Source organism: Aotus nancymaae, unplaced genomic scaffold (genome assembly GCF_030222135.1).
Source record: "Aotus nancymaae isolate 86718 unplaced genomic scaffold, 86718_ANA_hifiasm-v0.15.2.pri h1tg000030l, whole genome shotgun sequence".
Lineage (NCBI taxonomy): Eukaryota > Metazoa > Chordata > Mammalia > Primates > Aotidae > Aotus > Aotus nancymaae.
The window spans coordinates 28,095,372-28,118,194 of record NW_026988443.1 but is presented as its reverse complement, the minus strand read 5'-3'; the positions used below and the strand labels follow the sequence as shown (position 1 = coordinate 28,118,194).

At 44.0% G+C, this 22,823-nt stretch overlaps 1 protein-coding gene across 1 annotated transcript in view; it reads right to left on the bottom strand.

Annotated features, from left to right (window-relative positions):
• HYDIN (HYDIN axonemal central pair apparatus protein) overlaps positions 1-22,823 on the bottom strand; it is a 490,708-nt gene that overhangs the window by 99,434 nt on the left and 368,451 nt on the right. Inside the window, exons 46-48 of the mRNA XM_064383265.1 lie at positions 22,495-22,657; positions 8,559-9,185; positions 6,173-6,391 (exon numbers count right to left, since the gene is read on the bottom strand). Coding sequence (XP_064239335.1) covers positions 6,173-6,391; positions 8,559-9,185; positions 22,495-22,657 — 1,009 coding nt within the window. The remainder of the gene's footprint in view (positions 1-6,172; positions 6,392-8,558; positions 9,186-22,494; positions 22,658-22,823) is intronic.

Sequence of the window (22,823 nt, the reverse complement as noted above, 5' to 3'; positions counted from 1 at the left end):
ATGTTGTTGGATTTGGTTAGCTAGTATTTTGTTAAGGATTTTAGCATCTATGTTCATCAGGGGTATTGGTCTGCAGTTTTCTTTTTTTGGTTGTATCCTTTCTTGGTTTTGGTATTAGGGTGATGCTGGCTTCATAGAATGAATTAGGGAGGGTTCCCTCTTTCTCTATCTTGTGGAATAGTGCCAATAGGATACCAATTCTTCTTTGAATGTCTGGCAGAATTCTTCTGAGAATCCATTTGGTCCTGGACTTTTTTTTGTTATTGGTAATTTTAAAATTACCATTTCAATCTCACTGCTTCTTATTGGTCTTTTCAGAGTATCTAGTTCTTTCTGATTTAAGCTAGGAGGATTGTATTTTTTTCCAGGAGTTTATCCATCTTTTCTAGGTTTTCTAGTTTATGAGTGTAAAGGTGTTCATAGAAGCCTTGAATGATCTTTTGCATTTCTGTGGTGTCAGTTGTAATACCCCCTGTTTCATTTCTTATGGAGGTTACTTGGATTTCTCTCCTTTTTTCTTGGTTAATCTTGCTAATGGTCTATCAGTTGTATTTATCTTTTCAGACCAGCTTTTTTTTACCCCATTTATCTTTTGTATGGCTTTTTTTTTGGTTTCAATTTCATTTAGTTCTGCTCTGATCTTGGCTATTTCCTTTCTTCTGCTGGGTTTGAGTTTGGTTTGTTCTTGTTTCTCTAGTTCCTTGAGGTGTGACGTTAGATGGTCAGTTTGTGCTCTTTAAGTCTTTTTGATGTAGGCATTTAGGGCTATGAATTTTCCTCTTAGCATCACCTTTGCTGTATCCCAGAGACTTTGATATGTTGTGTCACTATTGTCATTCAGTTCTAAGAATTTTTAAATTTCCGTCTTGATTTTGGTTTTGACTCAGTGATCGTTCAGGAGCAGGTTATTTAATTTCCATGGATTTGCAAGGTTTTGAAGGTTTCTTTTGGAGTTGATTTCCAGGTTTATTACACTGTGGTCTGAGAGAGCGCTTGATATAATTTCAATTTTTAAAAATTTATTGAGGCTTGTTTGTGGCCTATCATATGGTCTATCTTGGAGAAAGTTCTATGAACTGTTGAGTAGCATGTGTATTCTGTGGTTGTTGGATGGAATGTTCTGTATATATCTGTTAAGTCCATTTGTTCCAAGGTATAGTTTAAATCCACTGTTTCTTTATTGACTTTCTGTCTTGATGACCTGTCTAGTGCTGTAAGTGGAGTATTGAAGTCCCCACTGTTATTGTGTTGCCGTCTATCTCATTTCTTAGGTCTACTAATTGTTTTATAAATTTGGGAGCTCCAATGTTAGGTGCATATATGTTTAGGATTGTGAAATTTTCCTGTTGGAAAAGGTCTTTTACCATTATGTAATGTCCTTCTTTGTTTTTAAACTGCTGTTGCTTTAAAGTTTGTCTGATGTAAGCATAGCTTCTCCCGCTCACTTTTGGTGTCCATTTGCATGAAATGCCTTTTTCCACCCTTTTACTTTAAGTTTATGTGAGTCCTAATATGCTAGATGAGTCTCTTGAAGTCAGCAGATAGTTGTTTGGCTAATTCACATCCATTCTGCAGTTCTGTATCTTTTAAGTAAGGCATATAGGCATTTACATTCAATGTTAGTATTGAGATGTCAGGTACCATTCCATTAATTGTGCTATTTGTTGCCTGTGTACCTTGGTTATTTATTTTTTAAAATTGTATTTTTGTTTTATAGCTCCTGTGAGATTTATGCTGTAAAGAGGTTCTGTTTTGATGTTTCCAGGATTTTTTTTCAAATTTTAGAGCTCCTTTTAGCAGTTCTTATAGTGCTGGCTTGGAAGTTGCAGATTCTCTCAGCATTTGTTTGTCCGAAAGAGACTATCTCTCCTTCACATACGATGCTTAGTTTTGCTGGATACAAAATTCTTGGCTGATAATTGTTTTGTTTGAGGAGGTTGAAGATAGGGCACCAATCCCTTCTAGCTTCTAGGGTTTCTGCTGAAAAATCTGCTGTTAATCTGATAGGTTTTCCTTTATAATAGATTACCTAGTGCTTTTGTCTCATAGCTCTTAAGATTCTTTCTTTCATCTTAACTTTAGATAACCTGATGACAATGTGCCTAGGTGATGATCTTTTTGTGATGAATTTCCCAGGTGTTCTTTGTGCTTCTTGTTTTGGATGTCTAGGTCTCTAGCAAGGCTGGGGAAGTTTTCCTCAAGTATTCTCCCACGTATGTTTTCCAAACTTTTAGATTTCTCTTCTTCCTCAGGAACACTGATTATTCTTAGGTTTGATCATTTAACATAATCCAAGACTTCTTGGAGGCTTTGTTCATATTTTCTTATTCTTTTTTGTCTTTGTTGAATTAATTCAAAGATCTTGTCTTTGAGCTCTAAATTTCTTTATTCTACTTGTTCAATTCTATTGCTGAGACTTTCCAGAGCATTTTGCATTTCTCTAAGTGTGTCCAATATTTCTTGAAGGTTTGAATTTTTTATGCTATATACTTCATTGAATATTTCTCCCTTTACTTCTTGTCTCATTTTTTGGATTTCCTTGCATTAGGGTTCACCTTTCTCTGATGCCTCCCTGACTGGCTTAATAACTAACCTCCTGAATTCTTTCTCAGGTAAATCAGGAATTTATTCTTGATTTGAATCCATTGCCAGTGGGCCAGTGTGATTTTTTGGGGGTATTAAAGAGTCTTGTTTTGCCATATTGCCAGAGTTGGTCTTCTGGTTCCTTTTTATTTGGGTAGGCTCTGTCAGAGGGAAGGTCTAGGGCTGAAGACTGTTGTTCAGATTCTTTTGTTCCACAGGGTGTTCCCTTGATGTAGTATGCTCCCCCTTTTTCCCATGTATGTGGCTTCCTAAGAGCCGAGCTGTAGTGATTGTTATCTCTCTTCTGGGTCTAGCCACCCAGCAAGTCTGCCAGCCTCTGGGCCGGTACTGGGGGTTATCTGCACAGAGTCCTGTGATGTGAACCATCTATGGGTCTCTCAGCCATGGACACAAGCCCCTGTTCTGGTGGAGGTGGCAGGGGGGTGAAATGAACTCTGTGAGGATTCTTAGCTTTGGTGGTTTAATGCTCTATTTCTGTGCCGGTTAGCCCCCTGACAAGAAGTGGCACTTTCCAGAGAGCATCAGCTGTGGTAGTATGGAGAGGAACCAGTGCTGGGTGAGGTCATAGAACTCCCAGGAGTATATGTGCTTTATGTTCAGATATCAGGGTGGGTAGGGAAGGATCATCAGTTGGGGGCAGGGTTAGGTATGTCTGAGCTCAGAATCTCCTTGGGCTGGTCTTGCTGTGGCTGCTGTAGGGGATGGGGGTGAGATTCTCAGGTCAATGGAATTATGTACCTAAGAGGATTATGGCTGCCTTTGCTGAGTCATGCATGTTAAGTGGGGAAAAGCCAACAGTTACAGGCCTCACCTGGCTCCCATGCAATCCAAAGGGCCAATCTTACTCCCACTGTGCCCTGACCAACAGCATTGAGTCTGTTTCCAGGCAGTGGGCAAGCAGGGCTGAGAACTTGTTCCAGGCTACCAGCCTCCCAGCTGCAGAAGCAAGTATGGCTTTAGTTATTCCCCTGCCTGTGGAGTCTGCATGCTGGATCTGTGCCCTCCCCAGAGTTCTGGCCAGGAGGCTTCTTGTCCAGTTCAAATTGTTACAAAGTTCAGCTGGAGACTTCCTTCTCCCTGTGGCATTTTCTCTGGGTCTCTGGCCACCCTCCCAAAGGATCCCTGTGATGCCAGAAAGGAATGGCCTGCTTGGGGACCTAGGGAGCTCCCAGGGCCTTTCCCGCTGCTTCCTTTACCTCTGTATTTCACTCAGCTCTCTAAATTGACTCAGCTCCAGGTAAGGTTGGAATTTTCTCTTGTCAACTAGACCTTCAGTTTCCCCAGTGTGGGTGTGTGTCCAGGGGCGGAGGATCTTCCTTTCCCACTCCCACAGTTTGGGCACTCACAGTATTTGGGGTATCTCCTGGGTTCTGCAGGAGCTGTCTGCTGATTTCAGAGGGCCTGTGGATCTCTTCAGGTATCCTAATTTATTCCTGCAGTTGTTCCGGAGCTAAAATTCACAATGTGGGCCTCCACACGCTGCTCTGTCCATCCGAGTTGGAGCTGCCAATCTAGTCCTGCCTCCCGTCCACCATGATCTGTTATGTTTTTTAGTATCTTTTAATCTAGACCCTCCTGCCCTGTCTCTCAATCACATTGCATTTTTGGAGATACCAAATTTGTGTACTTACAAAATACCCCATAGTCTGGATTTTCTGACCACTCTTACAGTGTCATTTAACTTATTCCCTGTATTTCCTGCAAACTGAAAACTAGGCTTAAAAGCTTAATTAGATTTGTAGATGATGCCATGGACTTCATACTCCATCACAACAGGAACAAGTCAGGATGACCCATGGTTGCAAACACCAAGTATGCTCCTGTTGGTAAGGTGGTGTCAACCCACGGTGAACTGCATTCTTCCCTGTGCAGCCTGCGGTCACCTGATCTGTGGGCTGGTGTTCAGGCTGATGTGAGTGTCTTCTTTCCCAACAACCTTTCACCTAGTGCTTTTTGCATCCTTTGATGATCCTTAATCAATTATTTCACCAGGGATAACAAACAGTAATTTTCAAGTTCAACCAATTTTTCTATAATTTTAAGCTGCCAGTCTTCTAGAATAAAGAGTTTTCATTTGTCTACTGGGGAGGAATTAAGTTTCCTTCTAAAATGATAGGTTAAACAATTATTTCTTTTTCATGGCTCACTTTCTTTTTCTTTCTCTTTCTTTCTTTCCCTCCCTCTCTCCTCCTTCCCTTTCCTCCCTCCTTCCTTCCCTCCTTCCCTTCCCTTCCTTCCCTCCCTCCCCTCCCTTCCTGTCTTCCTTCCCTCCTTCCTTCCTTCTTTCCTTCCTATCCTTTCTCTCTCTCTTTTTTTTTAGACAGGATCTTGCTGTATAGCCCAGGCTGGAATGCAGTGGCACCATCTTGGCTCACTACAAACTGCCTCCAGGCCTCAGGTGATCCTCCCACCTCAGCCTCCTGAGTAGCTGGGACTACAGGTGCATGCCATTATGCCTGGCTAATTTTTGTAGAGATGGGGTTTCACCACATTTCAAGTCTGGTCTCAAACAATCCACCCACCTCAGCCTCCCAAAGTGTGGGGATTACAGGCATGAGCCACAGTGCCCAGCCAGCCAATTTTCAAAATAAGAGGTTGATGGCAATTTTTTCTTCTTTATCTTTTCAATTTGAAATTTCACCAGGGATTTTCTGCTTGGGTGAGGCATGCCCACCAATGCTACTGATCTCAGATGTTGATTTCCTACCTACTTGTAAATTGAGGTTTGGGGTAGTCTCTGTCACCAATTTACATGTAGGCAGGACCTATAGGTGAAGTTACGAGCTCTCTTTGCTGATGTGAGTGGTTTGTAGAAGGCTGTGTGCAGAGATTCAAATTGTGGGTCACACTTCTCCTCTGGGAATAAAAAAACCTTCTTTAATTGTAAATATTCACACTTTCTGCGTATTATTGGTCAAATTTATTTTTCTTGTGATTTTTCTATTAACTGCATATATTTTCTTTTATTTCTGCACAATTTTATTTTGATCATTTATATTTTAATTGAGCTGGAATGTATTTTACTATATTGGGTCAGGCTAGGACATAAACAGTGACTTTACCCAAAACCTCCAATCTTCCCATCCTAATTTCTTTAATAATTTATCCTTTCTGTAATGACATGTGTGCCCTTAACTTGCGTGTGTTGATTCTTGTATTCTTACACACTGTCCGAATCACCTTAGCTGCAAAATACATTTTTACGTTTTTAAAAAGATTAGATCTTTTTAAAAGTGCTAGCTTTGCTTATTTTTTATTGTGGGTGTGCTGAAGAGTAATTCGACAAGTTTCCTAAACCCTCCCATGGGGACTGCAAAGGTTGTTAGGTGAGAATCAATCATTGTCAGTTTCCTCTTGGGACGCAGGACAAGTCAGACCCAGGGAAGGTGCAGTTCAGGGATGCTCACATGAGGTTTTCAGGGAGGATCCCCAACAAGTTGAGGGAAAAGAACCCAGTAAGCAGAACACCTCATGCCAGGCTCTGTTTTCGGTCTGGTGGAGGGTGACCTTTTCTCCCTGCCCGCTGAAGTCCTGCCAAGGTTAGGAGAATAAATTGCTCATATGTTACCTTGGTAGTGTTTGTGAAGGTCGAAAGGTCTGATTCTATTTCCATTTCTCTTCTTTCATAGAGAGATGGGTCTTCAGATGGTGGGATCACAAACACAAAATGCCCCAGGGTGTCTGTCCTGGACAAAGGCGGCCGTTTCACAGGGTAGGAGACGATTGAGAATAAGGCAGGAGGCGGAATGGGTGGTCCGGAGGAACCCAGACCCAAGATGTCTAGGATCTAAAGGAAAGACCCATTGTTAATTTCCTGTGCAAAACCCTATGCCTCTTACCACAGCCTTTGTCATACTTTATTGCAATTGTTTAACTGTCTGCCTTTGCAACGGGACTGTAAACTCCATTAGGACAGTTAGCAAGTGGATATGGCACACAGCCTAGCACATGGTGGGCGATCAATAAACCTCTGTTTAATGTGAAGAGACCAGCTCTTAAGGTTCTAATGTCCAGAGTGTACACTTGTTCCATCTATTTTCAGATTCCACGTTCATTTTTCTTTTTGCCTTAAATGTTCCTTCCTTCGAAAGGTGAAAGAAAGTTGGGATGGAAACAAGTCAAATACAGCAAAGAAAATAATAGAGCAAAGGTTCTAGGACTGGGATAGAGAAGGGGAATGAAGAGAGAAGTGAAAATAACCTGAGACAGAAAACATGGATTCCTCCAGCATTTTCCCATTCTGCTCTCATATATAATGAATGAGTAATTTCCAGAGCAAACGGGTTAAAATTTTCATGGCTACTTCCTGCCTAGCATGTAAAGACCCTCAGAATAAACACGTTACCCCTAGACTAACAGCCGTTATCACAACAGTCAAGGGTACAGCCCACCTGAGGGCCCAGCCTGTGGACCACTGGACCTATTAGGCCCAGCAAGTAACTAAATAACTTCATGTAATCCTGTGCTTCTCATCCTGCATGTCAAGGAGCTAAAGGCATTTCCTGACTAATATGCAGCTGAGTGAACTCCCAGGATTTAGAATGCCTTTGAGGAAAGGCAAGAACGATTTGTAGCAATTGTTGAATTACCAGAGCCTGGGAGTTCTTCAAGCAGCAGTCTAGCCTATGATTTGGAAGGCGGAATGTATAAAAAAAGGAAAGATGTTCTTATTACAGTCCTTAAAAACAACAACTCACTTCTGGGGAAAAAAAGTGACAATTCCTGAGCTACGGCTGGCCTGAGGAGAAACTGGGAAGGGCATGGAGCTGGTTTGTGTGTCCCCCAGGTGTTCCTCCCTCCTTTGGCGCCACCCCGGACCACTGTGGCAAGGCTTTTACCGTGGGGCCGCAGCACATGGAAGTCACGTGGATCGCATGGATGACTGATCCTCCCGTCATCCCTGACCTACCTGCTGTGTATCGACTCTAGTCTCTACTTTTAAAAGTTGGTTCAGGCCTGTAATCCCAGCACTTTGGGAGGGTGAGGCAGGTGGATCATTTGAGGTCAGGAGTTCGAGACCAGCCTGACCAACACAGTAAAACTCTGTCTCTAGTAAAGATACAAAAAAATGAGCTGAGCCTGGTGGCACAGGCCTGTAGTCCCAGCTGCTTCGGAGGGTGAGGCAGGAGAATCGCTTGAACCCAGGAGGCTAGTGAGCTGAGATCGCACCACTGCACTTCAGCCTGGGCGACAGAGCGAGACTCCATCTCAAACAAAACAAAACAAAACAAAACAAAACAAAACAAAACCTTGCACCTAGTTTGTGATGAACGAAACCAGAGGGCAGCAAACTCTGGTGCCCTGGCTAAATCTGGCCTGCCACTTTTTCTAAATAGATTTGAACTGGAACACGGCCATGCCCTTCCAGTTACACATTGCTGGTGGTCACTTTCACCCTTTGAAGGCCGAGCGGAGTAGTTGTGATAGAGGCAGTAACACGTGCAGCCTAAAATGCTTTCTAGTCCTTTACAGAAAAAGCCTGTACCTGGACAAAAGGCTATAATAAGCCTCTCCTCCAAACTGCTTGCAAAGGTGGCTTTTGGATATACGATACTTTTGTTTATAGGAACGAAGAGCTAATAGGATAATTTCTGTCACTGTGGGAGGCATGTGGGAAAACATTTTGGAGTGGATGGGTCTCTTGCTTCACCCCAAAGCCTCACTTGCCTTGCCATTCTGTAGCACCCATACCATCAATATTAAAAATCAACCATACAAGTGGCTTTCTGTAAGGTTGGATGGACTCATTTAGATGTGTGACACTTTCTGTGAATTTTCTTTTGCCAAGTAGGAAAGGTCCTTTAGTCATCACTGTCTTAATTCCAAGGGGGGCATCAGAGATGAATGAAGTTGAGGGGATATGGGTTTCAGGTAGGGAGAAGCACCCCTGATGATATTAGCACAGTGCCTGCTACCTGACTTGTAACTTCCCCATCCTGGAGGAGAGTCCATACCTGCTCCCTTTTGGGAAGCCTGTCACTCTCCAGGGCCTGCTTCCAGCTCAAGCCTTCAAAGTCTGGTGTCTGGATGTTGAGGAAGGGCACGCCCAGGTCCTTCTCCTTCTTCCCTTCGTGGTCCTCCTCCCCTTCCCCCTCCCAGTCGCTCCGCTCCTCCAGGGCTCTCAGCTTCTCCAGGCGTTCCCGCTCGGCCTTCTCCCTCTCCAGGCGCTCCTTCTCTGCCCGCTCCTTCTCCAGGCGCTCCCTCTCCCGGTCCCTGCGGCCCCTGCGCCCACCGGAGGGGACCTGGCGCTGGTCATCGGGCTCATGGGGCACCTCCTCCATCCCCATGGGAGGCAGCTGGACTCCTTGCTTCCGGTCCCAGTACATGAGGATGTTCTGGACATCCTTCAGAGTCAACTCATAGGCCTTAAAATTCTGGGCCAGTTGCTTTTCGGGGTCCTTTGAGATGTCCCCTTCGCTGTCCTCTTGATCCTGGACAAGAGGAAACCCATGCACGCTGACATCGGTCATGTTCTTTTTCTTCTTGTTTAGCTCTTCCTTGTCAGATGTTGCTTGTTCCTTAGCAGATATTTTCCTTTCGACTGTCTCTGTCTTGACATCCGCTTTGGTGGAAGAAGGAACCTAGAAGGCACGACACAGAAAAGATGCATCAAACCAGGGGGAGTAAACTGCATAAGGAGCTGCAAAAGGACGTTTTGTTTCATGAGAAGGCCTTCGAGGATCCGGGCACCTCCTATGCATACTAAGGTTGTCCTGGGAATCATCCTGGGGGCTTTTATCTAAAGGTCCATTCCATGGTCCTTCTCTGTTCAAGACCTGGCTGGGTCCTGGCATTGTGCCTTTTGGAAAAGGTGCAGAGTGACTTTGATTTGTACTCCTGGTTGCGAGCTGCTGTTCTGCAGGATTGAGGGGAAAAGACCAGCAGATGCAAGCCATCTGCACCTGCCTCAGGTGCCCTGGGATGGGCCATAGCGTGTAGTGGTCCAATCCCGGCTGCACTGCTTGGTAGCTGTGACTGTGGGAAAGGACTTAGCCTCTTTCTGTCCCATCTGTAGAATGGAGACAGCTATATTGATACCTACTCCAGAGGACTCCTGAAGATTAATTGTGTGATTGCATGTAAAAAGCTTACAACACTGCCTTTGCAGTTATTAAAACTACATAGGTATTATATACAATGGGCATTTTTGGGAACAAATTGGAGTTTAGAATCTGGCTGCACCTCAAGATTTTAAGATATGTATTTATTTAATACACTGTGCATAGAGAAACCAACTTTACTCTTTTTCTTACTGCTCTTTTAAACTTGCTTTGTGGGCTCTGATTTTCTCCTCCCCTGGATGAAATCTTCGGGTAGGCTCCATAGTTTTTTGGGTCATTCTTTGATGATACTATACAAAATCCAGTCCAGTCTAGTGACTGCTCTCTGCAGCGCAGCCCAGTGTCCCCCTTCCCAGGTCTAGCTCTGCTCCTCTCTAACTTCAGGCCAACATCAGGCTTGGAGACATGAATGACCAGGGGCTGGCTTTTCCCATCTGGCTGCCCTTCCTCCTTCTCTGCTTCTCCACCTCCAACACAGCCTGGGGCGGTAGCAACACCAGAGACGGGCACACTGTGTCATGCGGGGGAGGCAGGGACTTGGCTCCTACTCCTTCAGGCTTTGCCAAGACACCTGGACTTTTCATGGAAGATGGAGCCCAGTGAGGGAGGGACTTGCACTTGCAAGACTGTGGGAGCCCAGCATATAGCAGCCGGAGGTTGACGATACACTACGAAGAATATAGATGATTTTAACAACTTCATCAGTGGACTTGAGCAAATAGATGCAGAAACAAAATACACACACTATTCAAACACACATGGAACATTCACAGACACTAATCACCTATGAGGCCACACAGCAAGGCTCCACAGATGCAAAGGATCAGTATGACATAGAACGTGTACTCTGCAGATAGTAATCAAAATCAGAACTCAAAAAGAGAAGGCCCCAAATGAAGCTGTTCATTTGGAAATTAGAAAATATGCTTTGAAATAATTCATGGATTAAAGAAGTAGCCATAAAGGATAGTAGAAAGTATTTAGAATTGAACAATGAAAACACTGAATAGCAACAATTGAGGAATATAAAAAATAATGTTTGGGAGTGTATATGTCTTTACATGCTTTTATAACTTTTTCTTTCTTTCTTTTTTTTTTTTTTGAGATAGGTTGGAGTGTAGCGGTGTGATCACAGCTCATTGTGGCCTCAATTTTCTGGGCTTGGTGATCCTCCCACCTCAGCTTCCCAAGTAGCTGGGTGTGCACCACCATGCCAAGCCAATTTTAAATTTTTTTTGTAGAGACAGGGTTTTGCCTTGTTACCCAGGTTGGTCTCGAATCCCTGGGTTCAAGTGATCCACCCATCTTGGCCTCCCAAAGTGTTGGCATTACAGGCATGAAAGGCACCACTGTGGCTGGTGCCTTTTATAACTTTTCATAAATTGGAAAATAAAAATGATTAAAAATTAATAAGATACGCATCACTTCAAGAAGTTAGAAAAAGAACAGAATAATAACACAAATAAAGTAGAAAGAAGGGGCCAGGCATGGTGGCTCATGCCTATAATCCCTGCATGTTGGGAGGCCAAGGTGGGCAGATCACCTGAAGTCAGGAGTTTGACACCATCCTGTCCACCATGGCAAAACGCGGCCTCTACTAAAAATACAAAAATTTGCCAGGCATGGTGGTGGGTACCTGTAATTCCAGCTACTTGGGAGGCTGAGGCAGCAGAATCACTTGAATTTGGGAGGCAGTTGTTGCAATGAGCTGAGATCATGCCATTGCACTCCATCCTGGGTGACAAGAGCAAAACTCTGAAAAAAAAAAAAAAAAAGTAGAAAGAAGGATATTATTTAAAAATAAGAACAGAAACTAATAAAACAGAAAACATGCAATGAAGATAATCCACAAACGCAAAAGTTATTTCTTTGGAAAAATAATAAAAATGACAAACTTCTAGTAAGGTTCATTGAGGAAAAACAAAGAGAAGGGTATAAATAAACAACATGTGAAATGATTGAGAGGAAATAATAGAAATAATAGAAGAATAATAGAAATGATAGAAGAGGTGAAAAAGTAAGATAAAACCATTAATTTCCTTATGCCAATAAATTTGAAAAATTTATAATTTTTCAGAAAATCATGAATGACCAAATTAACTCGGAAAGCAAAAGGTAAGTTGAATAAACCTTTAAGCCCAAAACAAATTGATCCAATAATGCCATATGTAACCTATTGTGTGATCCTACCAAAGAAGAAAAAGAAATTCAATCATGTCAATGGATGCAGAAATATCACTTGATAAAATTCAGCACCCACACGTAGAAAAACTTTACAAAATGTTTTAAAAACCTATGTGTCTGAAAGCACTGGAGAGCCATAAAGGCAGTTTCAGGCTAAGATCTGGGAGAGGAGAGAAATAGAGAGAAGCAGGCCCAGCATTTGGGGTTGCGTTTCCCTTGAGGGCATTTGTAGCTGACAGTGTGACTGAGAAGCTGAGCAAAGCTTTTGACAGACTTGTGGGGCTGGAGTTCAAATATTAGACTACAGACCTGCCAAGGAAAAGAGGTCCTGGTAAATCCACTGGGGCCTTTGGGTTAAGACTCCGAAAGGAGCCATATTAGGAATAAGGGTCAATCTGTCCTTTGCAGGGACATGGATGGAGCTGGAAGCCATTAGGAACAGAAAACCAAATAATATGTGTTCTCCCTTATAAGTGGGATCTGAATGATGAAGACACATGGACACATGGGTGGGGGGACAACCCACACTGGGGTCTGTTGGGGGTTGAAGGGCGGGAGGAGGGAGAGTATCAGGAAGAATAGTTAATGGACGCTGGGCTTCACACCTAGGTGATGGGATGATCTGTGCAGCAAACCACAGTGGCACACGTTTACCTAGGTAACAGACCTGCACATCCTGCACGTGTACCCCTGTACTTAAAATAAAAGTGGAAAAAAGAAAAAGAAATAAAAAGGTCAACCACTGAAGCTCAGTTTAAAATGATCTCCGTCCTGACTGAATCAAGATTTCTAGTACTCTTAGCCTAGCTGACTGCCAGCATCAAACAGTGGTTCTCTCTGGAGGGAGACAACATTTTTCAGAGCCTCAAAAAGTTTTTTTCCATTCAATATCTGGCCCTTGATAAAAACTAGGTTGGGCATGGTAGCTCATGCCTGTAATCCCAGCACTTTGGGAGGCTGAGATGGGAGGACTGCTTGAGGCCAGCAGTTCTAGACCAGCCTGGGCAAGCAAGACCTCCATCCATAAAAATAAAATAAAAAAAAACTCGGCAACTAAAGAGACAAGACCATGTGACCATAAACCAAGAGCGAAAGACAGACAGGAGACCAGACTGCTGGGGAATCTATGTATGGCCCTATCAGACAAGGACTTTAAAACATATTTAATACACTGAGGGAATTAAAACCCTATTGAGAATTTTGAAGAGAACTAGAAACAATAAGAAAAGAATTAATGGATTCTTAATGCAATAACAAAATGAAAAACTGAAATGAAGTCTGAGTAGCACATTAGACATTACTGAAAAATAGACAGTGAACTAGGCAATACATCGGAAGAAAATATTTCATAAATATTTCATATAAAGCGAGGACAAAAGTATGTACAACATGGAGTAAGCACAACAGACATGGATTACTGTGAAACGTTTGCAGAAAGGCCTAGCACATGTATGACTGGAATCTTAAGACGGAGAGGAGAGAAAGAATGAGGAGAACTTTGGAAAAATTACTGGCTAATGGTTCCCAATCCACATATTCAAGAATCACTACAAACCCCAAGTAGGATAAAATACAAAGAAAACCACACCTAGGTGAATCACAGTAAATTACCGAAAGAAGACACAACATCTTAAAGGCGTTGAGACATTAAAGACAAGCAGAAGCATCTTAAAGGCAGTCAGAAACAGAACAAGGTAGGAGGCAGGGCTCAGACGCTGGACCAGATTGAGGACTTGCTAAAACAGGGCAGGGGTGGAAGCAGCTTTCCAACCAGACATACCCACCAGTGTGCCATGTCAATATATCATCACCATGGCAACACCCAGAAGTTACCACCCCTTTCCATAGCAATAACTCAATGACTTAAAAGACCGCTTCCCTAAAATTTCTCATAAACTGCCCCTTCATCTGCATGCAATTAAAAGGGTATAAATAGGACTGTAAACTGTCCTGAGCTGCTACTCTGTCTTCGGGGTAGCCCTGCTCTGCAGGAGCAGTCACAAGCCATCACACTGCCTCAATAACGTTGTTTGCTTCCACTCCAGCTTGCCCTTGAATACTTTCCTGGGCAAAGTCAAGAACCCTCCGGGCTAAGCCCCATTGTGGGGCTCACCTTCCCTACATCAAGACTAACGTGGAAGGAGCACAATAATGCTGACAACCAACATCTCAACAATCACAAGGAAGACAAAGATAGAAAAATAATGTCATCAAAGTGCTGAAGAAAAATGGCTGGTGACCTAGAGCCCTGCCCAGAAAAAAACACTCTTTAAAAATCAAGGTGAAGTAAAGACATTTCAGACAAGCGAAACTTGAGTAATTGGTTGCCAAAGAAACTACACCTAAAAAAAAAACAACACCAAAGAATGTCCTTTAGGTAAAAGAAAATGGATACAAAAGATGTAGAAAGGAGTTAAAAGAGTGTCTAGGAGGGTACTGAGAAATGTGTACTGATAAATATCAATAAATGGGCATTTAGGTAAAAATAAATGCATTTTGATTGTTTTAATCAATAACAGTAATGTCTGTGCATTACAAAATATATAGTGAGAATTCAAATACATAACAACATTAGTATATCATTTAGAAAAGGGCACTTTGGGAGGCTTAGGCGGGTGGACTGCTTGAGCCCAGGAGTTTGAGAACAGCTTGGGCAACATGGCGAAACCACATTTCTAAAAAAAATTAAGCCAGGCGCAGTGATGCACCCCTGCAGTCCCAGCTACTCAGGAGGCTGAGGTGGGAGGATTACCTGAGCCTGGGAGAGATTAAGGCTGCAGTGAGTGGTGACCACGCCAAGCACTCTAGCCTGGGTGACGAAGTGAGATCCTGCCTCAAAAAAGAAAAAAAAAAAAAGAAGGTAAATGTGGACTCCTGAATCTTCAAATGGAAATACCTCAAGGTGGTGGTTGAGGAAAATAAAACTCTTTGTAGTCTATTAACACACTATTTAGTCAAGTGATTAGATGGATCAAACTTCCACTAGGCTTTGTTCAATCTTTAATAAATAACATCCAATACAAAACAAACCATTGATACAAAATATAAATATAAAGGTAAACTTTGTTTTTAAGGAATAACACTTGGGAGAAAATTTCCTTTTATAGATTTGGAGTAAGAAATGATGGCTGGCAAGGGCTTATTTAAGGGAGGGAGGCAAGTTGAGAGGGATAGACCTGAGTTTAAGATTAGATGGAGGGTAGAGAGGAGGATTTTGGACAGAGAAAGAAGGAAGCAAAGGAAAGTTCAGAGGAGAAACAAGGACGATGGCCAAATGCAAGGCTTTCTTCTTTCACAGTGAGAAACCATCATTCATTTGTTTAAAACAAGATTAGATTGGCTGGGCATGATGGCTCACACCTGTAATCCCAGCACTTTGGGAGGCTGAGTCAGGTGGATTACCTGAGGTCAGGAGTTTGAAAGCAGCCTGACCAACACGGTGAAACCCCGTCTTTACTAAAAATACAAAAATTAGCTGGACGTGGTGGCAGACACCTGTAATCCCAGCTACTTGGGAGGCTGGGGCAGAAGAATCACTTGAACCTGGGAGGTGGAGGTTGCAGTGAGCAGAGATTGTGCCATTGCACTTAGCCTGGGCAACAAGAGCGAAACTCTGTCTAAACAAAACAAAACAAAACACACACACACACACACACACACACACACACACCAAAAAAACCAGGATCAGATTTAGTTTAAGTGCACTTTTTTGGTTAGATTTTTGAAACGAAAATTTTAAGAGATAACAAGCTTTCTAATAGGACAGAGAAGACTGGAGCAGGAAGGGAAATTAGAGATCATCTAGGGATGAGATAAGGAAACTTTGGCCCAGAGGGTATATGACAAACTCATAGCTGCACAGATTAGTTTTTGAGTTTCCAGACTGACAGGTGTATTTCTCACTTCCTGCCCTGTCTCCCATTATAGCTGGTTCTGTGATTCTTTTGTGTGTGTCCAACATCCCTTTATTTTTCCCATCCTTTATTCTTGCTCCGTGCCAACACCTCTTATTCTGGGATTAAGTAGATGATTCAGAACTGACCAGTCACAGAATGGCATCCTTCTGGCCAAGGTGACTGGTTCAGAGCAGGCACACGGCACTCTCCAGTGAGAGTGAGAGCCAGCACCGCGGCCAAAATGGTGTTTTAACAAAGCACCCCTTTTCAGTGGGTTTGGACCTGGGCGAATCTAAGCCAGAACTTTTGGGGCTCTCATATGGAGAGCATCAGTCAGAGAGCAGAACCAGCACAGGTGAGCCAAGAGATGCAGGCAAAGAACTCTGCATGGGGGATTATAGTTCTCGTGTGTGGGAATGAACAACCAGCAATAAAACTCCCTGAGAGCTCTAGAGACTAAACAAATTAGGCAGTTTGCAAAGCGTGTGTTGAAACTTGGAGTAAGAGAGTTGTATAAAGTGAGTCCTCTTTCCCCTTTTTTGTGGCTTTACTGAAGATAGTCATGGCAGTGGTAGTAGCTGATGGCCACACTGCAATAGAAAAACCCACCAACCGGGCCAGGCGTGGTAGCTCACACCTCTAATCCCAGCACTTTGAGAGGTTGAGGTGGGAGGATCGCCTGAGGTCAGGAGTTCGACACCAGCCTGGCCAACATGGTGAAACCCTGTCTCTACTAAAAAGACAAAAATTAGCCGGACGTGTTGTCATGTGTCTGTAGTCCTAGCTACTCAGGAGGCTGAGGCAGGAGGATGGCTTGAACCTGGGAAGCGGAGGTTGCAGTGAGCCAAGATTGCACCACTGCACTCCAGCCTAGGTGACTGAGCAAGACTCCGTCCTGGAAACAAACCAACAAACGATCAAACAAACCAACCAACCAATCAACCCTGCCAACCTTCATTCTAGAGGAGCCGGAGAAAGAAGTTCCGGGGCATTCAGAGCCTCCAGAGAGTGAAGGGGAGACCCCAGGAAGAAGAGAGAGTCAGAGAAGAGGAACCCCGAATTTTCTGTATAAGCAGCCTAGAACTCTGGCTGGCTGACTCTTGAACTATGCCTGTGTGGGGCAAACTGAAAGCAATTTGTAATTAAGGTTTAAAGAATGGAACTGACATCTTAGTCACTGACCACTGCAGATATGAAAGACCAAAACTTGAACCAACCAAGCTTAACTGTCTGTTAAACCTAAAATACCAACATTCTTTGGAGAACTGTAATACGATACAGAGTCTACACATAACGTTAAAAAATTCCAGGGTTTGATACAAAATTACTTGACATATGAAGAGTCAGGAAATTGTGACAAATTCTCATAGTTTCAGTCAACCTATGCCAACCCTGAGATGACTCAGCTGGAGGAATTGTCGGACAAGAACTACATGCAGTTATTCTAACTATGATCAGTAAGGCAGAAGGAATTCTAAGCAGATAAATTGAAAATTTTAAAAAGAACCAAGTGGAAATTTTAGAACTGAAGAATACAGTATCTGAAATAAGAATTCAGGATGGAACAAGCCATGAATTTTCATATATGTGAGCAAATAAATATTATATTTTAAAAGTTTTTTGAATAGGGTTTTCTGTGTTTCTTTTTTTTTAAGACAGGGCCTTGCTGTGTTGTTTTCCAGGCTGGATTCAAACTCCTGAGCTGATGCAATTCTCCTGCCTCAGCCTCCTGAGTAGCTGGGACTACAGGTGCACACCACCTCAGGTAGCCTGAACTGAGTCTTCTGTTGCTTGCAGTTTAAAGATTCCTGACGACATATCCACTGGAGACTGTGTTTTTGCTAACATTAATGTTGGCTGCTAGGCAACTGCTTAGAGCCTTTCTACTCAGAGTATGACCCAAGAGCCAGCAGCATGAATGTGACCTGGGAGCTTGTTATAAATAGAGTCTCAAGTCCCAGCCCAGACCTACTGAATTGGAACCTCTCTGTGTATTAACAGGATCCCTGGGTGATTTGTGTACATGTTAAGATTTGAAAAACTGATATAGAGAAAATCAGAATCACCAGTAGATTTCATTTTATAGGATAAACAGTTAAAGAACAGTAGGCTACTAGATGGAAGGAAATCTTCTGATTAGAAAGGTAAAAAGAGACTGGGTGTACTGGCTCACGCCTATAATCCCAGCACTTTGGGAGGCCAAGATGGGGGGATCACTTGAGGTCAGGAGGTCAAGACCAGCCTGGTCAACATGGTGAAACCCCGTCTCTACTAAAAATACAAACATTAGCCAGGTGTGGTGGCGGGTGCCTATAATCCCAGCTACTTGGGAGGCTGAGACAGGAGAATTGCTTCAACCCGGGAGGCGGAGGTTGCAGTGAGCAGAGATCATGCCACTAGCCTCAGTGACAGAGCGAGACTTGTTTCAAAAAAAAAAAAAAAAAAAAAGAAAGGCAAAAACAATCCACAAAAGAAATAAAAATGATTGGCCTTGGCCAGGCGCAGTGGCTCACACCTATAATCCCAGCACTTTGGGAGGCTAAGGTGGGCAGATCACTTGAGGCCAGGAGTTCAAGACCGTCCTGGTCAACATGGCGAAACCCTGTCTCTACTAAAAATACAAAAATTAGCTGGAGCATAGTGGCGGGCACCTGTAATCCCAGCTCTTTGGGAGGCTGAGGCGGGAGAATCACTCAAACCCAGGAAGCAGAGGTTGCAGTGAGCCAAGATCAAGCCACTGCACTCCAACCTGGGAGACAGAACAAGACTCTGTCTCGAAAAATAAAGAAATAAAAAAATAAATAAAAACGTATCCACAAACAAAACAAATATTTTTGAGCACCTTTCTGCTAGGTGGGAAATTCATGAGTGATCAAAACAAAGAAACCATCATTTTAGAGATGAGGCAGCGGAAATGCAAATTCAAACAATAAAAATATTCAATTGTTTACCCATCTAATCTAATCAGCAAGGATTAAAAGGAATGCTAAAGCCTATAGCCTGTGAGGTCAGGAGTAAAATACACACCTTTCAACCCAGGAATGACATGTTTAGAAATATATCCTCACCATGATGAAACCCCGTCTCTACTAAAAATACAAAAATTAGCTGGGTGTGGTGGCACGCGCCTGTAGTCCCAGCTACTCGGGAGGCTGAGACAGAAGAGTCTCTTGAACCCAGGAGGCAGAGGTTGCAGTGAGCCGAGATTGCGCCACTGCACTCCAGCCTGGCGACAGAGCAAGACTCCGTCTAAAAAAAAAAAAAAGAAAGAAATATATCCTAATGAAACAAGCATGGATGTGTGCAAAGATTCAGCTCTAAGTGAGACACTTTTCGTGTCTCCACTATGATTTCTTTCCATGGATATTAAACTAATTTGTCAATAAGCAAGAAAAGCAGAAAAACACACTTTATGTTTCTGCAAACTGAGCTCTTGTCCCCATCCTGTTTCCAGAACTAGAAGACCAGGGGGTGTGATGATAGAATTACCTCCTAGCTACACAGTGCCACAGCAAAGACGGGCAAGACAGCTGGGGACAGGGGAAGAAAGGAGAGCCCTAGTCTGGGACAGGCTTGAGAACGATTTAGGAGGGGGACCCCCTCACCAGGGCTCCTCCTTGGTCACAGGTGAAGGTGAAGAAACGGCAGTCAGGGCAACTCTGGGATTTGGGCCTGGGAGCTGAAAGAAGGGTTGGGGAGGAATACATGGCCAGGAAGAGGTCTGGGAAAAAGGCAGCATAGATAATGAGCTTGGCGTGGGCCGTGTTGAGTTACCAGTGTCTGAGGGACAACCTGAATTAGTGCCAGGAGCCATGGATGGACTAAGGGCTTGGGAGGTGGTGCAAGGCCCAGGGAAAGGAGTGCCTGCTTTGGAGTTGGACAAATTGGGCCTGCGTCCACCGCCTTCTGGCTGTGGGACCTTGGGTGTATCCCTTAACTGTGCTGCATTTCAGCTTCCTCATCTCTAAAATGATGGTGATGATCATGTCTCCCTCTGCGGGTGTTGTAGAGATTGGAGGTAGATGGGATCTATTCATAGTTCCCAGCAGGGAGTGTCACAGGCAGGAATTCGGTAAACAGTAGCTGTTTGTTGTTAAAACATTGGTTTAGCTCTTTTTCATGTGGCATCTGCCTTTCTATGTACCCTCTTTGGGGCCGTCCCTCTGGCTGGAATGCCCTTCACTTTGCAGTGGAATTTGCAAGCTTTTCCTAACTCCCCTCTTCTTCCTCTGACCTATTATGAATGCCCAGGGAGCAATGAAGTCACACATGGGATGGGGGTCAGCCTTAGACTAAGTAGGAAGAGACAAAGGCTGAGGCTGGAAACCTGCAGAGTGACTAAGAATGGATGAAGGCGGGTCCAGAAAGAAACCAGAGCGAAGGAGGAAAGCCAGAAAGGTCGGGCCAGGACGCTAAGAAAGAAGAGAGATAAAGGAAATGTGGTACATACACACCTTGAATACCATGCAGCCATAAAAAAGGATGAGTTCATGTCCTTTGTAGGGACATGGATAAAGCTGGAAACCATCATTCTCAGCAAACTCACACAAGAACAGAAAACCAAACACCATATGTTCTCACTCATAAGTGGGAGTTGAACAATGAGAACACATGAACACAGGGAGGGGAACATCACACACTGGGGCCTGTCGGGGGTAGGGGGCTAAGGGAGGGATAACAGCAGGTGGGGGATAGGGGAGGGATAGCATTAGGAGAAATACCTAATGTAGATGACGGGGTGATAGATACAGCAAACCACCATGGCACGTGTATACCTATGTAACAAACCTGCACGTTCTGCACATATACCCCAGAATTTAAGTATAATTAAAAAAACGAAGAAAGAAGAGAGATCCAAGGAGGGTACGGTCAACAGTGTAAAGCTCACGGAGGAGGATGCCCAACAAGTCAAGCCTGATCCATGACCATTACATCTGGAAATGGACAGGCTGGAGCCTTGGATTCGAGGTAGTGGTAGAGACAGGAGTCAGGATAGGAAAGGGGGAGGCAGGAAGAAGGGGTGATGAGGCAAAGCCAGCAAATAGGGACAAGCATGAAAGAAAGGAGAGGAATGGGGTTGCTGGAGAGCACCAGGGTTGAAGAAGAATTTTTTTTTTTCATTTTAAAAGTGGGCAATTCTTGAGCACATCTTAAAAGCCTGTGAGAAGAGAGACTGAAGCCAGAGCAGAGAGGAAAACAGCTGTGCTGATTGTCCAAGACATACAGCAATCCTTTTGATGAGGAAGCAGGAAAGTCTTTAGTCCTTCCCTTTCACCTTGGCACTCCCCCTGGAATTTTCTTTCATTTTCTGAGAGCACATCTAGTCTTAGCAGTTTTTCTTGAGCTTGAGTGTTTTCAGACCAGACAACTGCATTAGTCCAAGAGTCTCAAGAAGTTCCCCCAGGGAACATGATTGATTGTGTTTTGTGCTAAGCTCAAATGATACACAAGCCTGTCTCCAAATGGACAACTGTGATAAAGTCCTTATCACCTCCATCCAAGGTCAACAAAGCACCTGCAAAAGTACCTGGCCTGAATCCGGTAGTGGGTCTGGGGTCGGGGGATGGGGTGGGTGCTCAGGTGGTAGAAACTTGAACTGAGAGTAAAATAGGAAAATTCACATGCTCCTACCTAAAAGTTCCAACAGATTCCAGATGGAGACACCAACGATGGAGTCAGTGGGTATGTGAGGTTAACTGTGTGGCAAATAGTCTCTCTTTTAATGATGAATGAAATGTTGTCTTTTAAAAGTGAGCTTGGAAAGGTGACTTCTGCAGAGATTATCCTGAACTTATGTCACATAAGAAATTGACTTTGTTTAATGGCAAAAAGAATGGCTGAAACACACAGGTACTCAAATTCTCCCTGCTGGCTTCATGTACAAAATCACCTAGGAGAGGTAGGGATTGGTCCTGGTAGTTCTCTCTTAGGGACCCCCTTTTGTTCTCAGCCTGAGATGTCATAGATTTCCTTCAGGTCAGTATCAGGCATCCCGAATCTGTGCCTAGGTCTGTTTGCTTAGATCCTGCTCCTTCCTCAGCACTCCCTGGTCGAGACCCCTGCACACCCATTTCTCCGCCCTCATGTCTGTCTTTCACTCACCTACGTAGACCAGTCTGCACCCTGTCTGGAGGCTGGTTATAGTTTCACCCTCAGGACTCGTGACTGCCACACCAGCTGGTCACGACCCTCAGCCAGGATCACCACTCTGGGGGCTCCTTTGGCCACTCTGCCCTTCTAGTGCCACAGGGGGCAGGGAGGTGACTGCTACACCTGGCAGGCTGATAAACTGCTGGCCTTTGCCTGCGAGGATAAGCTCATGCCAAAGCATCTTACTTGACGGTTGCCAAGGGTATGCTCCTGATTGGACACACAGGCTCATTGGCTTTGTGACTTCCTAGGAACACATCTTTAATATTAGCCCACCCCCGGCCCTGCAGGGGGCAGTGGAAGCAGCAAGGGCTGTGGCCAGACCCAAGTGGGTGAGGTCCTGGAACTGTCTTCATTTCTCTGAACCTCACAGGGTGACACGGTTATGTTTGGCACAGGCACAGCACTTCACATACAATCAGCCTTCAATGGCACAGCACTTCACATACCGTGAGCGTTCAACAAACGTTGGTCCCTTTCCTCCCGCCTTCTGTCCCACCACAAAATCCCAACATGATTAGGCTAATTTCCTGGAAAGGGAATTCACCAGGCTGCCCTCCACTTCTGTCTCCTGGCGAGGAGCGAGTGAGGGGTGTTACCTGCTTGTTTGTAGCTTGAGATTTCTTCAGGGACAGCTCCTCCTTAATGGCTCCCTGCTTTCCTTTTTTGACCCTCCGTTTCAGCTCATCCTCTTCCTTTTGTCGCTCCAGCTCCTGCTGTAGCTTCTTTTCTTGCATCTCCTTTGCCAGCCTCTCCTGCTCCCTTCATCAAACAAGGCAGAGAAAAAAGAGTTCAGGGGCCCCCATGACCCACCCCTCCACTGCCTGGGATTTCCAGGTGAAGCGACGTTAGGCAGAACTTTCTTGGGCATAAAAAGAAAGAACAAAGTAATCTGGATAAAAAGAAGGAAAGGAGAAAGGAAGAGAAG